At 33.2% G+C, this 25,523-nt stretch overlaps 1 protein-coding gene across 1 annotated transcript in view; it reads left to right on the forward strand.

Annotated features, from left to right (window-relative positions):
* The window catches only part of LOC111513625 (protein O-mannosyl-transferase TMTC1), a gene marked incomplete at its 5' end in the record, with an annotated part of 256,726 nt that overhangs the window by 144,493 nt on the left and 86,710 nt on the right, over nt 1-25,523 (forward strand). The window contains 2 exons of the mRNA XM_074178141.1: nt 9,305-9,442; nt 10,738-10,810. Of these exons, the coding sequence (XP_074034242.1) occupies nt 9,305-9,442; nt 10,738-10,810 (211 nt within the window). The remainder of the gene's footprint in view (nt 1-9,304; nt 9,443-10,737; nt 10,811-25,523) is intronic.

The following is a 25,523-nucleotide window of genomic DNA, read 5'->3' on the forward strand; positions in this document are numbered from 1 at the left end:
CACATCTCGACTTTCGGTGTTTTTTCCGACTGCGCACGATGTGTTAGAATTTCCGACCGCATTTTCGTCGCCAGAACTATGCTTCGCTCTAGTTGGTGTTGAATTAGAAATTGACGCTGGATATTTTTCTATGTGTAAAATTGAGTTATGAGATTTGTGGCATTTAAAACATTTTCGCATTTTACATTTCCAAGAGGGATGGGTGTCCATGAAGGATATTAAACATAATTTTGATCTTTTTATTTCTGAAATTCGCTCAATTATTGGTAGTTTTAGAAAGCTATTACATTGGAAGATACTATGCTCTTTTTTACAATAATAACATTGTAATTTATAACTAGACTCGTTATCATTTGCAGCCGCTAATCCATAACTTCGGATTTTTTTTAAAGAAGGAGTCTCATGTTGAATATTGTTAATTTTACAATTTTCTAACTTTTCAAGCAATTCGCATCTTTGATTCAGAAACTTATTCATGTCATTCAACGTCGGTAAATTTCCCACAAAATTAAAACTTTCCCACTCGCTTCTAGTAACTGAATCGAATTTACTACATAGTATAAAAATTATTAACCTGTCCCACGAATCAGTCTTTTCACCTAGTGCATTCAACGCTCTAAGGTGTTTGTTGAATGAATCAAACAAGTTTTTTAATTCTACATGAGATTCCTTAATTGACTTTGGATGCTCAAATATATCCCGAATATGATTATGTATAATCAAATTTTTATTTTCAAATCGGTCGTTTAAGACTTGCCAAGCAACGTTATAATTATCAGCTGACATTTGTAGAGATCCTATTAGTTAAGCTGCTTATTTTTCAAGGGATGCTCGCAAATAATAATACCTCTGAACATCTGTCAACATGTTATTATCATGTACTAACGCTGTGAAAATATCTTTAAATTCTAACCACTGACTATATTTTCCATCGAATGTCGGAATTTTTATAGGCGGCAACTTTACTAAAGAACGTATATCACTAGTATTCGAAATAACTGACTGGTGATCTGGACTAACATTTCCAACTTTCGACATCAACTGAGTTTCATGACTTTTTAAAAGAGCTTCAACGTCTCCAATCAGAGTAAAATGAATATTCTCAAAACTATCACTTTCTAAATCGCCTATGACAGCGTTATGTCTATTCTCAATTTCTGTTTGTAACTCATTGAATTCTTCAGAAAGAGGTTCTATTTTATCTAATCTAACTTGTAATTGACTGAACACGTTTTCGGACATGGTTTCTCGGTTGATTTCTTCAACATAATGTCTAAAACGAGTTAACTTGACTTTAAGAGCTCTTCTTTATATTTTCAATTGATTCAATTCGGCCATATTTGCCTACTGACACAAACGAAAATATACTCTACAAAATAATATGAATAGTCTTACTTCTTTACCCCCTAGACAATTTTTCCTTCCATTTTTCTCTTCTTCACCACTAAACTACTCTCGATTGGCACTATTTTTATACTACTCCAGCTCGAAGGACCAATGTTGAGGCTGGTAATAATGGACTGTATGTATTTTCTGATTATAAATTTATTTCTTCCTTTTTACAAACAAATATTGCGTGCCTCCTTCACACCATTCTCGAACATCATCTCCTCTTTCCCCCGCCTAGAGGGCGGAAAAAGCGGCTCCTCGAACGCTTGAACAATTTACAAGGTTGCCACGTATTATAACTGCAGGGTGTCTTAACAGTACCAACAGCTTTCCTTATTGGTAATATGTATTAATGTGTAATTATGGAAATACCATAAAATTCAGATTTCAAAAATTGTGATAAAAAAGTTTTGAGGTTAAAAAAGGCCATATCTGGGCTGAAACAGTCAGCTAGGGCTTGGTACATGAAAGAGGAATCCAGTTTGTTGAACTTAGGCTTCAATAAATCTGAATATGAACCCTGTTCATTCATGAAATGTCATGATAATGTAAAAGTTCATGTAGCTATATTTATCGATGACTTTTTTGTCTTTAATAACTGTGACAACATTTACAAAGAGATGAGGAGTGTATTAGAGTCAGATTTCATAATTAAAGATTTGAGTCAAATAAAATTGCCTTGGCATGATTGTAAATGTTCAAAAGGATTGTATAACGTTGGACCAAGAGCAATTTATTAATAATATTTTGCAAAGATTCAATATGATTAGTTGTAAAACTTCAGATACTCCAATGGAAGTAAACTTGGAATTAGAAAAGGCTGTTAATGGCAATTGTAGTGAGACTTATCCTTATCAACAGTTACTTGGATCACTGATGTATCTTTCAGTTCTCACAAGGCCAGATATCTCTTATAGTGTTAGCTTTCTGAACCAATATAACTCATGTTATAATAAAACACATTGGAAACATTTGAAAAGATTGTTAAGATATTTGCAAAAAACTAAACATTTTGGTTAAATTTTTAGGAAGAATATTACTGATTTACATGGTTTTGTTGATGCTGGCTGGGCATCTTGTAACATTGACAGAAGGTCATATACAGGATATTGTTTTGTATTGTCAGGCTCTGTAATTAATTATGAGTCACGAAAGCAAAGAACAGTTGCCTTGTCTGGTACAGAGGCAAAGTATATGGCACTTGCAGCGGCTTGTAAAAAAGCAATTTATTTGAAAAACCTGATATCAGAACTAGGTATATATGATAAACCGTTGTGCTTGTATAGTGACAATCAACGTTCTTTAAAATTGGCTTCTAATCCGATGTTTCACAAACGTACGAAAAATATTGATGTACGCCATCATGCCATCATTTTACTAGAGAATGCGTTGTAAATAACAAAATTGAACTTAATTATTTACAAACTTTTTCTATGCCGGCAGATATATTTACTAAGTCACTTTGTGCGAATAAACATTATAAATTCATGGATCTAATGGGTATAGGGAAAGTAAAGTAAATTAAAATAAGCATGTAGATTTTGAAGATATTTTTCATTGTTAAAATACTTGTAATATTTTGTAAACTGTAACTTGAAGCTAAGTAATTGCCAGGATATTTTGTTCAGAGAGGGTGTTATGAACAAATTTGCAACTTATAACAAAATATCATCCGAGTAACGCCATCTATTATTTATGAGTGTAAACTTATGTACCTACTTTCATTATCTATGAAGATAAAAGGTTAGATAAAAAGTTACCGTGTTTTACTCTAACTAACGTTTCCGAAAGGAAAGTTTTGGTTTTCTACTTCTCCATTTGTCCCAGGAATCAATCTCTCCTGAAAATATATCCTTTCAATTTAACATTTTCGTTGTTGAAGGAGGATTTAATCATTTTCTCTTGATATTATAGTCACTATAATATATTATTTCTTTCATTCAACAGTCAATAATCACTCGTGAAACTTTTTTAAGCACCTCCATCTGAATTGAATTGGATTTCTGACTGAACAAAAATGAAATAGAGTGTCCCCAGAAACTACCACCAGTTTTTTCACTTGGAACTGACCCATTGTGGGGCTTCGGCTAATAATGGTTGAGATGTTAAACATGCTGCTCTGATGTTGAAAAAATAGATGTCTTCCTGATAAAATGTATACATGAATGAAAAAGTATACACAGTCTTCAATATTCAACAAATCTCATCACGATGGAATCGTTTTTAAATTACTTTAGGTTCTAGGGTATTGAAGTTTGCTTCACCAATAATATGCTATCACTGTCGAAACCCAAAATTATGTTTGTTTCTGAACTTGTACTGTTTACATAGTATCGTATCAACATTCACTCGTAAGTTGTATATTCGTTGAATACACTAATATGTAGCGGAATCCTGCGGGAGAACTAATTCCACCGCAAAAACTTCAGTTTGAGTTTCGTATAAGATGAGAATATAAATGAATTTGCTGTTGCATATGATCATCAAAACAAGTAAAATAGGATGTGACGAAATCTGTGGATTATTCGTTCAAGGTTGTTTGTTATAGAGCTGTGAAGGAGGGCGTAAGGAAGAATTCCGGAGGATACAAGCCGCAATTATAAGGTATATGTTGTTGGAATAGATTTCAATAATATTACGTGCAACATTTCCTCTTTATAGTTTTTTCCACTTCACACGTTATTGTGTAGAAAACAAATCAAAACAGTTTTCATCTATTCCAATGTATATCTCTCACTAGGTGCATCTCTCTGAGTATATGTCAGGAGTTCTGAATAGATTCTTATAAGCTTACAGAGAAAAATTCCACTTTTCAACGTGTTATTTCGAATATTACTTTTCCCATGAATTTCAATTTTCCATGATTTCAAAAAATTTGTTTTCATATTATTTTGTACAGGTCTTTCATTGAAAATTTGCTATATTTCTCTGAACACATTTTGGTTTGTCCACTAATATCTACCGTCCTAACCAACATGTTGTCTCAAACATGAATAGCTGTCTCTGCCTTCTTATTGCGAAAGTTCCCATGATACCGCTCTGATTTCATTCTGGTAATCCCCAATTCGACGGTATCTTTATAGCGGTTCTCAATGCTCCCATCATTTTCAAGCACATAATTATGACACCCTTAACAGTATGGCCACCAAACCATACATACGAATGTAATTATGAGTGCAACCACCAATATGTACAGTCATAACATCATGCCTGGACTAAGCCCACTTGTGTTTCATTTGGTATGATCAGCACCATATCAAATCAGTCTATGTTTTGCAGATACTCTCGATGATAGTATTCCTACATTTTGGAATTGTAGAAGTTGAAGTCCTAATACCTCTGCTCACTTGTTACTAGAACCACTTTTATTTTTCGTTTGGTATGTACCAATCTTTATTGATTACGTAACTACAATTTGTTTTGTCAATTTCTCTTCTTCTGAAGACCTTCATGATTGATTTTGAGAATATGTATTCGGATGAGCCCTTAAGCTGATGAGAGTACTTATTGAGAGAAAATTTACTGCTTTTATGATATGTTAGTCTCAATAACTTTTTCTCTCCAGTATTTCATGATGACAGCCTTGTTTTCATCGATGTATATGATTAAGTGTAACTAATCGCTGTTTGTTTGTCTGTGCGGTTGTGCACGGTAATGATGAATAGGCCTTAAGCGATTTCGATGCGGTTTCCACTATTGTGTTGAAGTGAGTCCATTCATTATTGACTGTTTGATTGTTTCAAGTTGCTCCATAAATAAAAATATCATTTCGAATCAAAAACTCACATCAAACATTTTTTAGAATGAAAACTCCAAACATATTGTTCGGTTGATTTTGGTGCAACTTTGGTTAGTTATATCATCGTTTGTTGAACAATTCTTCCATGAATCAATTGCAGGCATATACATGAGAACTTTCTTATATTAGAAAAACTAGTATGAAGTATATATTGAATACTTCAATGCAACCAAAGATTGAATGATTTGGTTGAGATACTATGTCTCAATTTTGAATAAAATTAAAAAAATACGAAACACATTTCTTGGATTTCTGTATTTTGAAATATATTGTCTTTGGCCGGATTATAATTCAACACGAATAAACTAATGGAGGAATTGATTTTTGATGGTGTTACAATTCAATTCATCACTAACTTTTAATTTTTGATGAAAATTCCAATGAGTGGGACAGTCTGTATTCACAGTGATTTCTTTTTTATTCACAACCGATTCCATCATGCGAAAACTATCAAAATATTTCAATGTCTACAAAAATTTGTAACTTGCCAAGTCAACAATGATCAAGACAAGTACTCATTATACTGCACAATTTCATTCATCATTTATTAAAAGTATCTGACTTTGCAAGTTACTTGATATATATCGACAAATCATGGAACCATGCTCTCAATTTGAGAATAAATCAGTTCGAACTATTGAGGTCACTGATACATTACTTTTCATAAGTTGAACACAAATTATTTTTACAAATTTTCCCCTCTTCTGAGATTCGAAAAATTAAATATCAAAATTATTGAGTTCATTTGTGTAATATAAGACTTGTTGAATTTGTGGAAATTCATGTTCACTTTAATGAAATGAATGAAAACACTTTTGTCTGATTTCCACTGATTATTTTATTTTTACGCCCGGTTTCGTATTTTATTCAACTATCAAGTATAACAACTGATACATTCTAAATATATAAACGTGGTTATATAGAAAGAATGTAGGTGAGTTGAATAGGAAGGTAATTGAATGACCAAGGACGCCAACTATAAAAATTCAACATTGGAGATTACAGAAATTACTGGAGTTGTTGAACTTATAAATTCAAGAGTGGAGACCTACATAAATGGAGTTGCCCGTTAAGGGTTATATATTTTGGGTTTTGAATTGATTTAATAATTTCTCTGGTTTCAGACACATTCACTTTCTTCCCTTTATTACATATGTGTAGGATTTTGAGATTATCTTTACTCATAATGTGTTTTAATTTTTGCAAATATTCATACATTGTACATTTTTCGTCCAAACAAATGTGTCCACGGAGATTTACGTCAAAATTTCTATTGGTTTGGCCTGTATATACTGCAGACCATTCTTCTCACTCTATTCTATGAATACATGATTTTTCATTATATCCCGGTTGGGTTTTACATTGAACAAAATTCTGGCTGGATTATGATTACTAATGAAAGCTGTTACTTTGTATAAAAAAATTATTTTGACTATTTTCTGAAAGTTTACCTATGTCATTTTTGCTACTATATTTAAACGTATTGTGTTCTCTGATATTTGGGTATAATTCACCTATAGGCATTTTATGAGTTTTATACCATATTATATTTTCTATTGAAGAAACTGGTACCTGATTTTTTACCGCATTTTGTTAAATTATTCTCAGTACACCCTGAAAGTTTTTCAGGTAAAGGGATTGCGAGATCTCTGTGTGTCATTCACCTAAAGGCGAAATGAGATTGGACTGAAAGAATCAAAGGAAATTTTTCAGTGTGCTAAGTTTTTTTGTTGTAGATATTAAATTGAAAACCATTAGTACCTCTGAAAATATTCAAATGTAAGAAGTCAAACTCCTTGTTCCATTAGATTCCTACTGTAAATTGAATTTTGTTATGCAGACTATTGAGGAACATATAAAATTGAATAATTTGTCTGCTTGAACCATCAAAACCAGTAGTCGTCAACGTATTTAAACCGAAACAAAATATGTTTCTGGGAAAGGGTGTTATTGAGGATGAAGGTATTTTTAGTGTGTTCATGACCCATAGGAAGACCTGAGTTTTGTTGGTGAAAATTATTATTTTATTAGAAAAAAATTTGTTCCAGATATGTATTCAAGTTATTGCTAAATTCTTTAGTTATATATGGGTTTATATTATGTTTATCTAATATGGAAAGGCATTCGTCTGTTGGAATGTCCGGATACATGTTTCAACGTAGAATGATACTAGTTCAATATTATTTTTGATATACACATTCGATAATTTGTAGCATATTGTTGATTGTGAAATATTTCAACAGATTTTGTCGAATATTAGATTTCACTTTGAGATCGAACAAAAGTTAGCTTTCCACGGTCCGTTCAAGTTGAATTGCTATTAATATTCATACACTTCTTAAGGCTTCTTCTATTCCACCCCAGCATTGTTTATAGACAACCTTTCCATATAATTTTGGAAAATTATTTCTAGAACTACTCATCTCAATGGACGAGAATTGATCCGCCCTAGTATTTTTTGTATCCTGAGCGATTTAATTCGAATTGAAGTGTCGGATTCACCATCTAGGAAATGATTCCTGAATGGGAATTCAGAACTTTTCAAGTAACACGTTTGCAGATGATGTGAGATATCCCATCATGAAATTTCACTATTTTACTTCTTTGAAAATTTAATATAGAATTTTAATATAATTTCACAGATTTTCCATGAAGTGTAATTATATATTCAATCAGAATTCCATATAATTGTGGATCCTGCTGATTGTATACAGCAAATATTCTAGATTCAAATGTATTGTAAGTCTCAACAATATTGTTTCACTTCTTAAACGTATTTTCTTCTCCTCCTGACTGACGATTTGTTTGGTCTCAAACATAACAAAATTGAGAAACGCTAGGCACAGTTCGTACTCTTGAAAGTAGAGAACAATATTGGCCTAGAATCGAAAGAGAACGTTAGCAGCCATGTTATTCGTCTACAAGGTTATCAATGATAAATGGACTGATTCAAAAATTAGTTCCTTTAAATGTGCCTGAATGTTACTAGACGTGATCTAGTTTTCCAATGTCTAGAGAACTTATGCTTCAAGTAACTAATACAAATAACGAGTACAATATACAGAATGCAGTATGTCTCAGACTGACTTCATCAAAATAGCTCTGAATAATTTTCTCCTGTAACTCCTCAGCTTCACATTCTAATTTACACATTGTAAGTTTGTAGAGTCCCACTGCAATTTTTATACGTAGGTACATTTGAAGTGTTATCCTGTTCGATTCATGTTATCAATCTTGTCTTGTCCGGAAATAATAATCAATAATTCTCAAATAACATCAACTGTAGCCAAGTTCTGTCAACTTTGTTTACCAAAAATTGTAAGTATTTCATTCATAAAGAATTGATACAATGATAAAATGTTCATTTCATTTCGTTCGAGTTATTTCGGACACATTTCTCTTGAGATTTCAAAGGAAAAATGCTGAGCGGATAAATAATACAAGCCATGAGAATTGCGCCAGGAAGAGCATGTTTAAATATTTCATAAGAAAGTCAGCTACGAAAATAAGATGAATATTCGGAGCATTTTCACAGAATCGATATTAGAAATGTTATTTAGTAAAATTAGGAAATCTCTGAATGATCTAGACTGGTTTCTTAAACCCTTCTCGGTGAAAGTTTCACATTTAGCAAACCGATTCGAATAACAAAAAATGATATTTGACTATAATTGCTTGTGATAATTCATGCTTGATGTTTTCTCTACTTGAATTCATTTGAAAAATTCATATTGGATATCCATTTCAAAATTGTTTGAGATATGATTTTATCATTGGAAAGTGGAAATAATTCAGGTAACCAGAAATTGTGAAAACTCCATAATACTGGACTCCTTGATAGATATGATCAATTTCAAAAAATCAATGACAAACATATTTTAAAAAAATCAGATACGTGAATCTTCAATTTCATTTTCTACTACAATGAATACAACTGATGATCCACATTCATGAGTTGACACTTTTTTCTGACTCATCAGCTGTCATCAGTACGGTATGAGTGCAAGGTTGGCAACACTTGGTTGCAGAAACAATACGAATGTTTCGATCAGCTTATATATGAACTGATGAGATTCAATATTTCTAACATTTTGAACTCTTGAATTTTGGTTTCAGAGAGGTGAGTGGAGAGTATCATACCTGGATCAGCACCATATTTGGAGGACTCAGCATGTTGTCCAAAGAAACTGGTATCACAGTTTTTTTGCTCAATTCCGTTTATGATTTGTATCTTCATTGGCCGAGTTTGAAAAGGTGAGTTGTACAGAATAAGAATATTTTGGTATGTAATAGCAAGTCAGTCTATCCTCAGTATTCTGTATCCCAAGTATTTCATTTTCAAACCATTTTTCAGACCTGAGGTCCCTTCGAGGGTATTTCATGGAGATTGGCGAATATTTGAGTCTGTTTGACCACCCCGCATTGCCTCTGCCTTTTGTTGTTTTCAAAAAAATACCTCCTGAATTTTCTTAACCTTTTTAACGTTCTCCAGTCTTTTGTCTCATTCTTGCCAGGTCTTCATCCCACCAAAATTTCTCAACATAGTTACCTTCTTATAAATATAATACCTGATGTTGAGACTATTACTTCACTACGTTCCGTAATAAAGCAGCTAGGTTTGAAATTTCTGAATTTTGTTCGATATTTATCATGGTTCAAAATTTAGTAGTAGATGTCCATTTCTTATATTGATATTTACTGGAGTTTTTTGCCAAAACCAAACCGTTATTTTAACACTTCGACACGTGTCGAGTGCATCTTATATTGGAGATAGTCAGCCAAAAAAGAATAATCAGGTGAATGAATGTTCCAGATGAAACAATCCCATTTTCTAAACATTCACCTGGTTCCGATAGAGCCTCAATTTTTATGTACTATCATTTGCGTTATGCTCATTCTCAGAAAACAAGTTTTGATAATTCTTCTGTCAGCTTCCGTCCTAGCGAGTATTGTTTGAAGTATGAAAGTATTATATAATACTTTGACTGAACCACATGGCCTCAATTCAAATATGTATTTTCTTGGCTATCTGCCTATTTTGTTTTATATAAGTCAAATATTACAAATGTGCCATATACTTATTTTGATACTTCCAATTGCCTGACAAGTGAGCACTGATGAAGACGAAAGTCGAAAGCGCTTTGCAATAATTTTATAATTATACACTTTCATACAAAAACCTCTTCGATTCATTAATTCAATAAGTGTATTCAGCTTTCCAAAAATATTTTAATTATGGTAGCCTATATTTTATATTGAAAGATATTTATTTATACACGTCAGGGGAAGCAATATTTTTAAAATAACATTGGTGTATTCAAAATCAATTTCATGATTTTTGCGCTCTCCCTTTTGAAAATATTGCCATTTTCCCAATGTTTTGATAATTTCAAATCTCAATTGAAAACTTTTATGGTTAAAGGGATTTACATTTAAATTTTCTATCCTTTCTAGTATCGAGTAGAATCCATCCAATCCGTTCACACAATACATTTTCCCCATAAAATCATCCACTTAATTTTACAGTGAATGTTCTTATTGAATTGCAGAGCACTAACTGAATTGAAGTGGAATAGAGAGACTCTTCATTTCGCCAACAGAACATCAAAAATTTTCACATCGGTGAGTAGAGCCGATTCAATTTCTTTGTGTGTTGTTCAATATATGAATGGAAATAAACTCGTGAGTAAAATTACACATCACAATTGAATTGTTGTGTAACGGTTTGTCTTAATAGCTTATGATTGGAATTATTTTAAAGTTATATTGTTCATTTGTAGAATCATAGAATTTTCAGGTAATATTCCAAAATGGTCCAATATCTAATAGAAAGGCGTGACCATCGCATAGGTAGTAGATCCGTTCATAGAGCGATGTGGAACAAGTGAAGTGGATAACAGAGATAGTGTGAAAAAAAAATTATTTAATTCACCACGAAGCTACTGAAATCCAGTGTATTCAGTATATTGTAGGTTGACTGGTGTGATGAAGTTCTCGCAGACTCATTCATACACAGATTCAACACTAATATTATTGAACAAAGAATATTGATTCAGTACTACAAGAATAATACTCAAAAAAATTATAATGAACTGAAGGATATGATCTGATATCATGAAATCAGAGTGCTCAAACAAGTGGTTTAATGGAAAATCCGAAGAGAAAAGGAAAAACAACCAAAGGAAGAGCTAGAAATTGATGACTCATGTGTGAAAATCGACTGACCAAACCTTCCTTCTTAGAGTCAATCACTCAGTTTTTGAGAAGAAGTAGAATCAACAACACAAACAGCAAGCGAATATACTGCATATTCAAATAACTTAATTGAATGAGGAAAATGGTGGGCTTCTGAGGAAATTATTGCTTTTTATAATAGGGGAGGATGGGCCGTATTTGTATACATCACCTTTTCTTAGATTCACTGAAAGCATCCGAATTTAAGATCCGAATTGGAAAAAATTCAAACAACACATTACTATGGATTTGCTCGATAAATTTGTTGTCAAGAAAACTTTCAAAGTGATATAACTCAGGAGTTCAATGAGTGGAATCAGAATTATAATTCTCAAATAATTCGAAATGAGGTACACTTATTCAGCTAGACATGAAAGAAATGGTATATATATATATTATAGAGAAGTTCAATGAAAATCGGATGAACAAAAAAATAAATTGAAACCAACTCGTTGACACTCAAATTGTCAGTCAACTGGTTTCGCTTGAAGAGAGTACGGTCGTTCGAATGAGGACAATATGAGTGTGGAGCAGACGTCGAAAGAGTGGTTAATTCGGTCTTTCTACAAGCCTCCATTCGAAAAGTGGAATGTTATTGATGAGAAAAAAGACACCGAGGTGCAATTGTTTCTGGAATTTGAGGTCATGCAAAATATTTCGTAAAAAGTAAGATCAAAATTGGAAAGGGGAATCTGCCGTAAAACTCAATATTGTGGAAGAGAGTAGGCAAACTTCTGCAAACTGTCGATTAATTGGCAAACAGGAAAACAGGTTTTTTCAAAAAGTGGAATTTCTGTAACTTTTGAATATTAGGATATTTTTCAGAGAGACTACTGTAAGCGAACAAGGTTGTGAGCACAGAGCACTGATAAAAACCATTGCGTTTCGAAGATCGAGAGAATGCTGAAGTCCACGAGAAATCATCAATCACCGAAAGAGGCTACAAAATAGATGGGCATCATTCGAAATGCGATACAGGTCGACAAAACCTCAGTGAAGATACAAACGTACAACATTTAGAACACGATGCTTGCGAATGATGAATAAACTGCGAAAAGTATGCGTAGTGTGGTCGATTAGGTAGAAAATAAATTTTGATGATTTAAAGAACTAGTTCAAAGCCTGCAAATAAACGCACCCAAAGAAAGACGATGATCAATACTGGCTCAATGAAAAATTTTGACCCAGAGGACAGCAAAATTTCTTCTAGAATAATGCAACCTGAACTTCGTAAGATTACTGAAGCATGTGTGACGACCTACTGTATCTGATGTTGGAGATACGAAAAATCAACAATGTAGAGTTGATCTCACAATGTGACCATAAAGTGCCCTCATAGAAGCTCGTGATAGGTTCTACCAACCAATCAGAGAATAATGCAACTTCTCCTTCGAAGGAAAGATCTAAATTAAGCTCACTTTGAAATTACGCCAACTTGGTTGGAAAAACTCGTTTCGAAAAGAGGGTTGCAGTTGTTGTGTTGAGAATTAGTACTAGTTTTGGATTCATTTTACGCCAAAGGTTTGAGATCTAGCTTTGGGCATCAGCATAATAGTATGAACTGCCAGCCTCTTGATTTTAACATACAATTCACCAGCAGATCATACAAACTTTGGACGACTATGTCACGACAGGAAAGAACGTTACTTCGTTATCAGTAATCTGGGTTGCACAATCATTGGTCATTATTGAGTATTTATAATGAAATGTATATAATATCTATTGATCTTTCGATGATTTTCACTATAAAGGGTTTCGTTAAAACCGCGACACGTGATTCGCTTCACAATAGCTTCCTCAAGCGTACACTGAAAGTTACTTCTAAATTAAAACTATTTTATATACTGTATTTCATTACCTACTTCATTCCGCTGAATGAAACTATCTGAAAGGGTCTGGAATGAATTCGTTAACTAAGTGAATAAATTTCTAGAACGTACCGTAAATATGCCTGGAAATAAACAGATTCAATAATAGTGAATTATTCAATTCAGTAGGATCGTTAATAAGATATCGATATAAAGAATCTATTTCCTAGTATTTCTCGGACTGAGACGCTTACTCTTGTAGATAATATATTGGACGAAAAGTCTATCAATCCGGTAGTGGAAAAGGAAATATTAAACTTGCTTACGATTTGTTTGTCACAGAATTATTTCCAACGCAATGAAACATTCTACTCAACATAATGGGAAACTCACTTAGTCCAATTCTGTCAGAGATTCTCATGGATTATTTGAAGAGAAAAATACACAGTAACCCATTGGTGAGAAATTTCGTGTATTGGTATATAAATGTGGACGATATCCTAGTATGTTTTACAGGAGCGAACAAACAGTTCACTTAGTTTTTGAATTTCATCAATTCTCTCCACACATCTATCACATTCACAATGGAGATGGAAAAGGACGACTCTATAAAGTTTTCGGTCTTGACAATAACAGAAATTAACAACAAACATTTTTTTTCAATTTATCGTAAACCAGCACATACATATATCGTCATTCATAATTTGTCTATTCACCCGTATTAGCACAAAGTAGCAGCTTTCAACAGTATGGTCCACAGACTAATAAATGTGCCAACAACAACTTAGGCATGCACATTATGAATAACAAAGATAGAAGTACAGTTTCAGAAAAACCGGAAGTGTATAAATTATCATGTGGGTCACGTCCGTTATTGTATATATGGCAAACTGAAAAAACGTTGCAAGCCCGCATCAAGGAAAACAAAAATTATTTCTAGAATGGAAAAATAATTTCCACATATGCCACTCATTTAGTCACAGGGGGCATGAGTTCAACCATGAATTCATGCACCTCCATTTCCAGAAGAAAGGCTGGAAACTCAACGTGTTGAAGAGGATGGAAATGAACAAATTCAAAAACTCTCAATATCTTATGAACGATCAACCTAAATTTGACAATTCACCATTATTGAATCTGTTTATTTCCAGGTAAAAATAGTTAAGAATATCGAAGGTACTTTGGAAAAACTTATTCATATAGTTGATGAATCCATACCTGACCTTTTAAGGTAGATTCATTCATTAGAAAGTGAACATTCACGTGGGCAATATGTTACAGTATACAAAATAGTTGTAATCTAGAAGTAATTTTCAGTTTACGCTTGAGGAAGCTATGGTATAGCAAAAAATGTATCGCGGTTTTTGGAAAACTCTTTATAATGAAAAATCATACAATAAACTGTAGGTTTACGTAGAACTAGGTACCTGTATAAAGTAGTCAAAAAGATATTGTCATACACGCCAATCGAGTGACGTAGTTGCTCAGTAACTTACTGGAACTACATCAAAAACATAATACTAATGAAAATTGTATCAATCAATTACTCTTTCTTCAGAGTCAATAATTATGAAATCATCAGACCCATTGAAAAAATGACATTTATGTGAAGGTATGATATTTGTCAAACCCACAAAAAAATCCTATACATGTACAACTTTCTCGTCAATTTTATGTTCAATATATTGTTTTCCGCTCATTTTTACTGTAAGTATGATTTGTAATGTTATTCAATGGCGGAAATATTCACAACTCATTAAAAATTATAGGCCCTGAAGAAGCTTCACATTAGAAGCGAAAGCTTGGCAAAGTAAAGCATTTTTTGACTGAGAGACCCTGTTAATCTGTTTTACCATATATATATATATATATATATATATATATATATATATATATATATATATATAAAATCTAGAAAGGTTAATGCACTGCATAGAGAATTCATTGACAACAATCAATTTGATATAATCTCCCATCTCTTCTAAAGAAAGTTTAGGAATAATCGCACTCACAATATATCATCATTTTTTTTCGAATCATTACTTGAAAGTACTGATTCAACTAAAGAAATAATTATGTTCAATTTCATCAATTACAATATTGGCATCATTTCGAAATCGAATGAATTACTGTATATCTCAATAATACCTAACTATTCGTAAAGTTGAAATTTGGAAACGTTTGGATGAATGTATTGTCTTAAAATTTTTGTTACGTTCATAATGATCAAATCTGAATCGGACGTTAGGTTGGCGAAGGCTTTTGTTGAGTTTAGTTTGTTCAATAATATCCTACAAAATCTCAAATTAAAAAAATATTATGATCCGACATACATTATGAGTACTTCAATCACTCCACACTAATCAATCCATCTATTTACTATAGGTGCTGCTAACCTCTTCATTATTGACATGCCATCAGCATTGATTCACATAGAACGGACGCCCGACGCAGCCGTAACGTAGACGAAACCCAAACTTTTCTATCTACAAGTAGATACCAACAATCGAAACGTCGTGAACTAACATGACTTGGAATCTCTACACTTTTTTATTTTTATTATTTTCTTTTTGCATTCCTTTAATTTTTATTTATTCAATTATTATATTTTTACTTGTAGGTTATTTTACTATCATTTCATTTCAGGTTTATTGTTGCTTAATATAATTGTTATTTTCAACTATTCTTTTTTAATTATTCTTTTTTACTTGTTTCAGGGATTTCAAATCATTTTATATAATAGACAATGGAAGTCCGAACTAGTGAAATTCATCACGAAACATTGTCAATCACCTTCAAACAAATCCTCAGATGTAAGATTTTCCTTTAAATCTGCAAATCTTTAGTTTGGTATGAAATGAAAGAGGAGAATTTTCTTTTGCTCGGAAAATGTTTATGAAATATATACATCAAGTATCACACTAATCTTTCAGTTATCAGGAATCGATAGATGTTCTCAGCTGACAAAAATTACATTAAGACTTTGGAAAATAAACAAAATTTTCTAAAAAAACTGTAGATGTTGAGATAGCACTAATTTATGCAAATGCATATTCTAGCCAAGAAATGAAATCTTAATGACTATTAGATAATAATTGTGACCTGTTAAGACAAGGTTAGGTATTATTTTACCTGGAATTTGTATTTATGTTTTAGGATCTGGTTATTGAAATTGGAGCTGAAATCATAAGAAAAAGGAAACCTGAAAACGCTGGGAAGTGATTGAACTTCATTCTAGAGAGGGTGTTTGAAATATATAATACCAGGAAATAAATGAGAAAACGAGCACTTTTTCCAATCAATACTTCAATACTCTTCATGATGCCCTTCAGGAAATGAATAAAACTTCGCATTTCCTGAAGACGCCAACTTGGTTGATGAAATGCGTGACGAGAAGAGTGTTGAATTTTATTGTTTATGATCCAGTTTTATTCTGACATTCGTGAAAAGAGAGGTTAGGCGCTTCATGCAAAAGATATACCAGAAGGTTTATAATTATTATGCATCCCTTTATAAACAACTGTTCTTTTGATCAACTCGTTTCTATAAATTATTTGTATCGACAACTTTACTGATGTATCCGAAATTCCAATGTCATTTAAATAACTCACAAAATAGGCAATTCTTTTAATTTAATAGACTAATTAGAAAAACATTGGCAACGTATTCATATTTGTAGATCCCCAACCAAGAAAACTGTAATACAAACTAGTGCGACTATAATCCATTCGACAACAGCGCCGAATGAAAATTATCAACAATCAATTTAATTCATGTATCACCTAAAATAACAATCAAAACAATTCATTCTTAGAAAATGCCAATAGAAAGTAAAACGGCGTGCCAAGCCGATTTACTTTTTATTAATATTCCTTCGAAAATAATTAAATTATTTTGTTTGTTGAATTTCAGTGATACATGAATTAAATTGTTTGTTGATAATTTTTATTCGGCGCTGACGTCGGGCATATTTTTGAGGAACTACAGAACTGCATATAATATGTATGTCATTGGTCATAGTACGGTAATAATCCGTTCGACTGCAGCGCAGAATAAAAATTATCAACAAACCATTTAATTCATGTATCACTGAAATTCAACAAACAAAATAATTCAATTCTTTTCAAAGGAATATTAATAAAAAGTAGAACGGCGTGGCCGTTTTACTTTCTATTGGCATTTTCTAAGAATGAATTGTTTTGATTGTTATTTTAGGTGATACATGAATTAAATTGATTGTTGATAATTTTTATTCGGCGCTGCGGTCGGACGGAATATTGTGTTACTATCATTAGACTATCATGTTGCCAGATTTAAAAATTCAGCTTCTGCCGCCGAATTAAAATTATCAACAATTGTTTTAATTCATGTAACTATAATTATCAACTAACAATTTTATTCATGTTTCACAGAAATTGTAGTGAATTATTCGATAGTTACAATAAAAGTATATATGACAAACATTTACTTCCAAAAATTTCAAACAATAAATCTATATTATAACTGTTGGCAACTTTTCATCAAACAAATCAATTAATGTAACATTTTAAATCAAGTGTTATTTAAAATAGAACAAATTTTGTGAACAATCGTTTTTAATGTATCGAACAAATGCACGAATCAATTAAATTCAAACAAATAAATTGTTAGTTGAATAAATTGAGGAATGAATATTTGTGACAATAAAAAGTAAAACGGCGTTCCATATATGTCGGATCATAATATTTCTTTAATTTGAGATTTTGTAGGATATTATTGAACAAACTAAACTCAACAAAAGCCTTCGCCAACCTAACGTCCGATTCAGATTTGATCATTATGAACGTAACAAAAATTTTAAGACAATACATTCATCCGAACGTTTCCAAATTTCAACTTTACGAATAGTTAGGTATTATTGAAATATACAGTAATTCATTCGATTTCGAAATGATGCCAATATTGTAATTGATGAAATTGAACATAATTATTTCTTTAGTTGAATCAGTACTTTCAAGTAATGATTCGAAAACAAATGATGATATATTTTGAGTGTGATTATTCTTAAACTTTCTTTAGAAGAGATGGGAGATTATATCCAATTGATTGTTGTCAATGAATTCTCTATGCAGTGGCGTGGTGTTTACTCACGAAGGATCCGGTAGTGTAAATTGTTGATATGTAATCTAAGTATATCACCTTGTGTTTCAAATGCAAACTGCAATTGGAAAACAAATGAATTGGCACTTTCATCACACTTCAACTAATATTTTCTTTTTGGTACATTTCAGCCTCAAGGTATCATATATGTCCCCAAATTTCATTTTAGGTATTGATGGTTTGAAGAAATACCATTAAATTAAAATTATACGAGTATTTGCAATTTCCGAAAATTTGGCAGCATACTAACTTCAAGTACCTATCAGGATTATACTTGTAGGGAGCTCATTCACCAACAGAATGCACGTATTTTCTTCACCAATCCTAAAGGGGATGGAAATGAAAAAAATGAACAATACAATATTATCATTTTTGCTATTCTGACGCCAGTTTGTGAAAAACTGATATTTTCTTTAGTTTTCGCTTCAATTCAAAGTTTGATAATTCTTTTTACGTTACACTTGTTATTGAGCAACTCTCTTTGAGTTAGATACCTGTTGCTGGAAGGTAATTTTCAATTTCAAAAGATATTTGAACGTAAACACATTTCTAAACAAAGTAAGAACAAACACCAGAACAGTTATACGAAAAAAGTAGTAATTGGGTTATTGATCGAAAGAAAAAAAATCACATGCTCTTTGCTAATTCTGTTGGGACTGACTGGATGTCTCATTTGGCAGCATAGGCCAAATAATTTGAGATTTGTCTTTCTATAAGCAAGCTCATATAGAGCTAGTTTCACATCTTCACAAGAAGGTGCTGACGAAAGACTTGATCCTGTCTTCGACAATCTCCATCCATTCCATATGTATGTTTTCAGGACGTAGAAATGTGGTGCGTTAGAGTACCCAGATTGAACTTGGTGATACTGGTCCTGAGTTTGATGTAACAAAGAGAGGTCCATGATAGTTGTCTACTGATACCATTCTGAGATGAATTTCAATTTCCATCTGCTCCAGCAGATCCAGGAAACATATTTTTAAATGAAGAAATGTTAGAAGTGGTGACGCAGCGTAACTTCGCGTGCAAAAAAGAGCAATATACAGTTTCTGAAGTTGTAGGGGAGACCGGGTACAAAAGTAACACTTTGTACTTCTACCTTGATTTCTGGCTTGGTGTTACTGTTGTCATTAAATTAATATAACCATGTATAAATTCAGTTTATGTTCTTCACACTAGTGACTCGATTCATCATGTTATATTATGTTTCATGTGAAAGATATGAATTCAAAAAAATCGTTAGTTTTTATTTTCAACCATGTGGGTAGATCGAAAGTGAGACGTTGTGGGTCGATTGTAACAAGACAAAGATGTTGGTAATGAATACAATATAATACATAGTAAATCAACAAATTACTCATTTGAATACTCTGTATTATCAATACTAATCAACTTCTGTATTTTAAATGTTCAAAAATAATATACTTAAAAAAACAAATCGATAAAAATTATTCCTAGTTCAAGTGAGGAGATCAACCAAGTATAATGTTGATCTTTTATAATAAGACTTCTATAATTCAGTAATTATTCTCTCACTCAGAATTGCAATTATAGCACACATAATTCTCATCTTCACACACGTATTGCACATGGGACCACATTTGACATTCGATACATTATTTCCATGGTTCATTTTTTGATCGACTGTTGTCAAAAGATCATAAACACACAAGACAGAAGCAATCTTCGTCGTCAGATTCATTTCCTTTTTTTTGTGCCTTCTTTGTCTTTTTTTTTCCCTTTCCTTTTGCAAATATAAATTTTTACCTTACCTTCTCCAGTATTAGTTTGCAGTAACATTTTTTGGCTTTATTTCGTTGTTGGTGTCAATTAGGTTTTTCGGGAGTGCCTGTCAGAACTGCAGTCTAACGTGTTTTACGACCCTTATTTGTTTCAGTTCCCGGTGAAGATATAAGATCTTCAAGTGAGAAATTGAACGGCGGGGTAGAATCTGCATGTTGTAGCTCGCTAGATCCTGTCACTATAGATTTGTATCTTTGATCGAAAATTGAGTTAGCTAAGAGAGGATCAGTGTCAGAAGAGATCGAGCCCGGTATATTTTGAACAGCCGGTGGTTGGTCATTATTATTTGACAAATCATTGTTATTTATCTGTACGGTGAACAGTCTGGTCACTTGATGCTGGGAAATTACCAACTGGAGCACTCAGATCAACTTGAATGGATGACGTTGTGTCAGAACTAGTCCACACATCATTTGGTTAAATTTGTCTGCTAACTTGTAACGACCGATCAGTTACAGATAATGCCGAATAATCAAAAGCAGTGAATATATTTCTATTAAATGGACTCATGCCGGTACAAGTGAATCCAGTAATTGCATATTTATCAGTGACAAATAGAGGAAATGCTTCTTCAACTATCCCAAGGATATAATGAATATTCATCGTTAGACCAGGATGATTTTGTCTGTAGCGGAGTTTATCATTTTCTTGGATGACCCAAATACTGGATTTATCCAAAGGCTGAAGTTCGTGTTTACAATGCAATGAAAATGATGGCAGTACTATTTGATTTTCTTTAGAAGAATCTAGAGCTAGAATAGACATATGCGATGCATGGTTATCGAGCAGTAACAAGCATTTTTGCTTGTACAACTCCAGTACAACCAAAAACCCTTAAGTATCATGTGGTCTTGGAATCGTTTCGGTGTGATTACAAAAAATGGCGGAATGTGTCCAACTCAAGCATCAATGGCAACAGCAACAGTTACTGATCGTTCACGCTCTGTTGAGGTTACTGCAACTTTTTGTTCAATTCCTTTTTGAGCTACAATTTGGCTAGGTTTTTGGAAAGTGCTCACCCTTGTCTTGCCATATTTCGGATATCTTTTGGATTGAATTGATACCCATCGATTACCTCAGCAAAGTTATCAACAAATTCATTCACATTATGCTCGTCGAAACTTGAAGACCGCGACAGACTTCTTGCTTGAGGACATCTCAAAGACAGGCTCGAGTGTCGTTAAAAAATCTGTCAACCATTCCTTAATCGCCATTCGACAAACGTGCCACTTTTGAGAAAATGTTTTTTCATTTTTTATCGCTAACCCGTATACCAGTTTCTGTACTTCAGATGGAGATAGTCCAAAATATGCAGAGCACTCAATTGATTAGTTACGTAGACTACTTTCCTCATTATTGGTAAAAACTTGGTTGACGCATCGGTAGCCCACAAGTGCACTAGCAGTTCCTGCTTTTAGTTTGTTACATGGCAAACATTATATTCTTTGCCAGACCTTTAGTTTCTGCAACATCTTTGAAATGCTCTTCAGTCGCTTTTTGATACATTTTCGTGTCAGTGGTTCCTAGTTCAGTAGTTCTTATGCTTTTTGTGAAAAAACTGTCATCTTGTCTTCATTCATTGGACTGTTTTGATAAGAATATAGAGTTAAGCAACAAAATTTTTCAGTTTATAATGATGTCTTTCACAAACTGAAGTCCAGCTCATAAATATTATCAACTTCCAAATGCTTCATTTACAAATATCATTTTTAATCACTTTCAGTAAATGTTACTGTAGTATTTAATATTTGAACAGTTGCACTAAATTTCTATCCAGAACCGATTTTGTTAAAATTATGGTGAATATGGCGATTCGGGAATTCTTTTTTCTGGAATAAACTTGTTTGAATGCGATAAATTCTGATTCCAAACTGCATATTAATCAGTTGGAGATCGGTTGTATCCATGTATGTACACAAAATGCGTTGATTTTATTGGTCAGCAAATGCACGCCTCTAGTAGCGAACATAGTTAATGCGGCTTTGTTTCGCAAAATAAATAACTCAAGCGTATTTGGTCACCGTTAATATTTTTCTATCAATGAAAAAAAAATTCAAACATGTATTATGAAATTTGTTTTCACTGGTAACTACCATCTGATTTTGAAGAATGAAAATATCCCGAATAATCACAAAGAAAAAATCGAAGTATGAATGTCTCAATCTTTCAAGAGGGAGTGTCATTCGCCAAAAATTCTGAAATATGAATTAGAGTTGACTGATACCTATCTAAAAAGGGTTTTTGATTGTCTACATAATGATTTTGAATATCAATCAATCAATCAATTGAATGGTAATAAGATAAAAAAAATGACAAAATCACTTCTTCCAAAATACGCCAATGGTAAATAGATTCGAAATGAAAGTATATCGTAGTAGAAATTATTTCAGAGTAAAATGGAGTTTTTGACGTTCAGCAAGTATCAACTTTTTACCTCCCAAAATATCCATACGAGAATGAAAAATTCTGATATCAGCAATACCTTTTATGAATTATAGAATGAGTAAAACAGACAAACCGGTTTCGGAGCTTCCAGTCTGTCGGTGGTCATCACAACCAAATGAAATTGATTTCAGCTTTTCATATTTTATTTCCACAGTTCAATTTTTTTCCGCCTACAGAAAATATGAAAGAAGTGTTATTCGATTCAAAATAGCGTGTACATTGCTATTGTGATTTTCCAGTTAATCATGCATTGATCGATATAAAATTTTCAAGATAATAACTGCCACACGTATCTACCACATCGTAGATCTCACTTGAGACGTAGAACTTTCCTTCGAAATGAGAATGTCATATGAATTATCGATTTCAATATCACAAGATCTCAAAATTTTACCAATAAATCTCCATTTGTAACCAAAACTTTCTAAATTAGCAGTACCATTATAGCAAACAGCATGATAAAATCACGAGTCCATAGGTCGGAAGGTATCATCTACTGATGATTGCTTGATTGGTATTCTTCAAAAATTCATTTCAGCACGTAAATGATTGAGCTCGTATTTGATAATGATAGAAGACATACATATTGCTCTTGATTTCATTGAAATCCAGAATATCGTTTCTATTGGAAGTGAAATTGTTATATTATACGAATGAGTTCGTATAATAAAACAGTAAGTTTGAACAATTTCACATTATTCTGACAAAACTTTCAGGTCGAGTAGTATTCGTAAACAATAGTTCCTGGAATATTCTCAACTGAATGCACTGTACAACAGAAAATTTCAACGATAACATTTATTCGAAAGTGGTGTTATTACAGACACAATATTCTAATATGATAACAGAGTACATAAAAGACTAAACTGGTATTTTTCAATCATATGAATTATCACACTCACTTGACACATTTAGTTGCATTACCTGAACGTCAGTTTCTTTTTTATTTCAATGGAATTGATACTACTCAGAATGATGTTTCAATACAAATTAATGATGTCTCATACTAATGAGTTGCTATTGAGATTATAACAAATCTGAAGCCGCCCCTGACCAGTACGCCTGCCGAATCATTTAACAAACACATGACATCACTGCGAAAGAATGCAACCGCCGGTAAAACTCTAGTCAAGTACCGAACCGATTACAGATTTCTAGAAAGGACCGTTGAATTAGTTAAGCACGGCTTCCCGACCAGAGAGGGCAGTTCAGAAAGTGAGTCGAGCGGCTAGAAAACAAATTCAAATAGTGGAAATAATTCAGGCGTTAGCTGTTGAGTGTTGTGAATAAATTAGTTTGTGATTAGTGAAATATTGTTGGATATTAATTTGTTTAAGACAGTTAATTCTTTAATTTGTTACAAGTGGTGATCAGAAGTGGATTTGTAAAGTTACTCTGTCAGCGCTCGGTGGACAACCTTTGTATCGCGGAGAAATTGACTGAAAGATTTTTTGTTCGCGCAAAGAGATTGGTGATTCGTTGTGTTTCGCGAAGTATACAGTACCGGACCACGGACATATGAACTGATAGACCTTTCTCGCGAAAAATAGACTTGTGACAGTAAATAAGTGTTTTCGGATTCGATTAAAATAAATGGATATATATAGTTTTGTAAAAAATAGACAATAAGAAACAAAATATTTTCATGAGAAGTGCGCCTAACGGACTTGAAAGTCGCCTCACTGAAGCAAGAATTGGAGAATAGGGAGCTAGATTGTTGTGTCAGTACTCCAGAAGAGACTGTGGGATAACTTGACTAAATCAGGAGAAGATCCCGAAACATATTCATTCGAAGTTTCTGGGGGTGATTTGGGTTCAATAATGAGCAAACTCGATGAACTTCAACAAAATTCGGTAAGCCTTGAAAGGAGGCTTCTGGAAAATTAGAAAAATTCTGAGAATAAATTTCGAGAGAATTGGAATAGCTTGAAGGAAGAACGTCTAGAAAATGCAGAAGGCTTAAAAAACTTTGTGGTGTGGCGAGTCAACTGGAAGAAAGGATAGGAACCATCGAGACAGAGATATATAAAATCAGAAAGAAAATGAACACGGAAGTAGAGGAAATCAAAGGCAGAATTCAGGCAGAAATAAGCAAGATGAAGAAAACATTTAGCAAGTTGCAAAACCAAATCGTTAATTCTGCCCATACCACAGAAACTGTTACCGAAAACTCAATCCCGGAACTGATTTTCAACATGGAAGAACTTCAAAAAGTAATGAAATATGTCAAAGTCAGTTCTGAACCAGAAAAGCTCTCCATGAAGCCGCCCCAGTTCGACGGAAAAACTCCTTGGGCAAAATACCGCCGTCAATTCGAAGCTGCGGTCAGAGCGAATGGATGGAATGCAGGAGAAAAGGCGGTAGCATCAACACTGGTATTTTGCGAACCCTCACGGATCAAGAACAGGAAAACTATGATCAACTTGTGAAGCATCTTGAGCTACGGTATGGGAAGGCCTAGACTATGTTCACCATTCACAGCTAAAGAAACGCTGCCAAAATTCAGGAGAATCTCTACTGGAATTTGGAGTCGACATTGCTCGATTGGTTCGTCTGACATATCCTGCATACCGGAAAATGTAATGAAGGGGTTAGCAGTATAGGCATTCTTGGACGTACTTCTCGACAAAGCAACGAGGCAGGCCTTGACACTAGCTCATCCCGAACGTGTCGTGGATGCACTGGCAAACGCCCTGGAGTTTGAGGCTGCTAGAACAATCCTGCAAGAGCCAGGGCAAATTTCGAACTATCGAGGAAGATGGATAGATGCTTGCTGATATTGAGGCCAACATTAGAAAGGTAATAAAAAAGTGTTGCCTGAGAGAAAAAAATTAAGATGCTGGAACTGTGGGAAAATTGGGCATGTGCGTAGCAAATGCCCAGCATTCAAGGAATCAACACCAAAT

Source organism: Leptinotarsa decemlineata, unplaced genomic scaffold, assembly GCF_025532065.1.
Source record: "Leptinotarsa decemlineata unplaced genomic scaffold, Ldec_3_MD MMD2_tig00003557_RagTag_RagTag, whole genome shotgun sequence".
Taxonomy (NCBI): domain Eukaryota; kingdom Metazoa; phylum Arthropoda; class Insecta; order Coleoptera; family Chrysomelidae; genus Leptinotarsa; species Leptinotarsa decemlineata.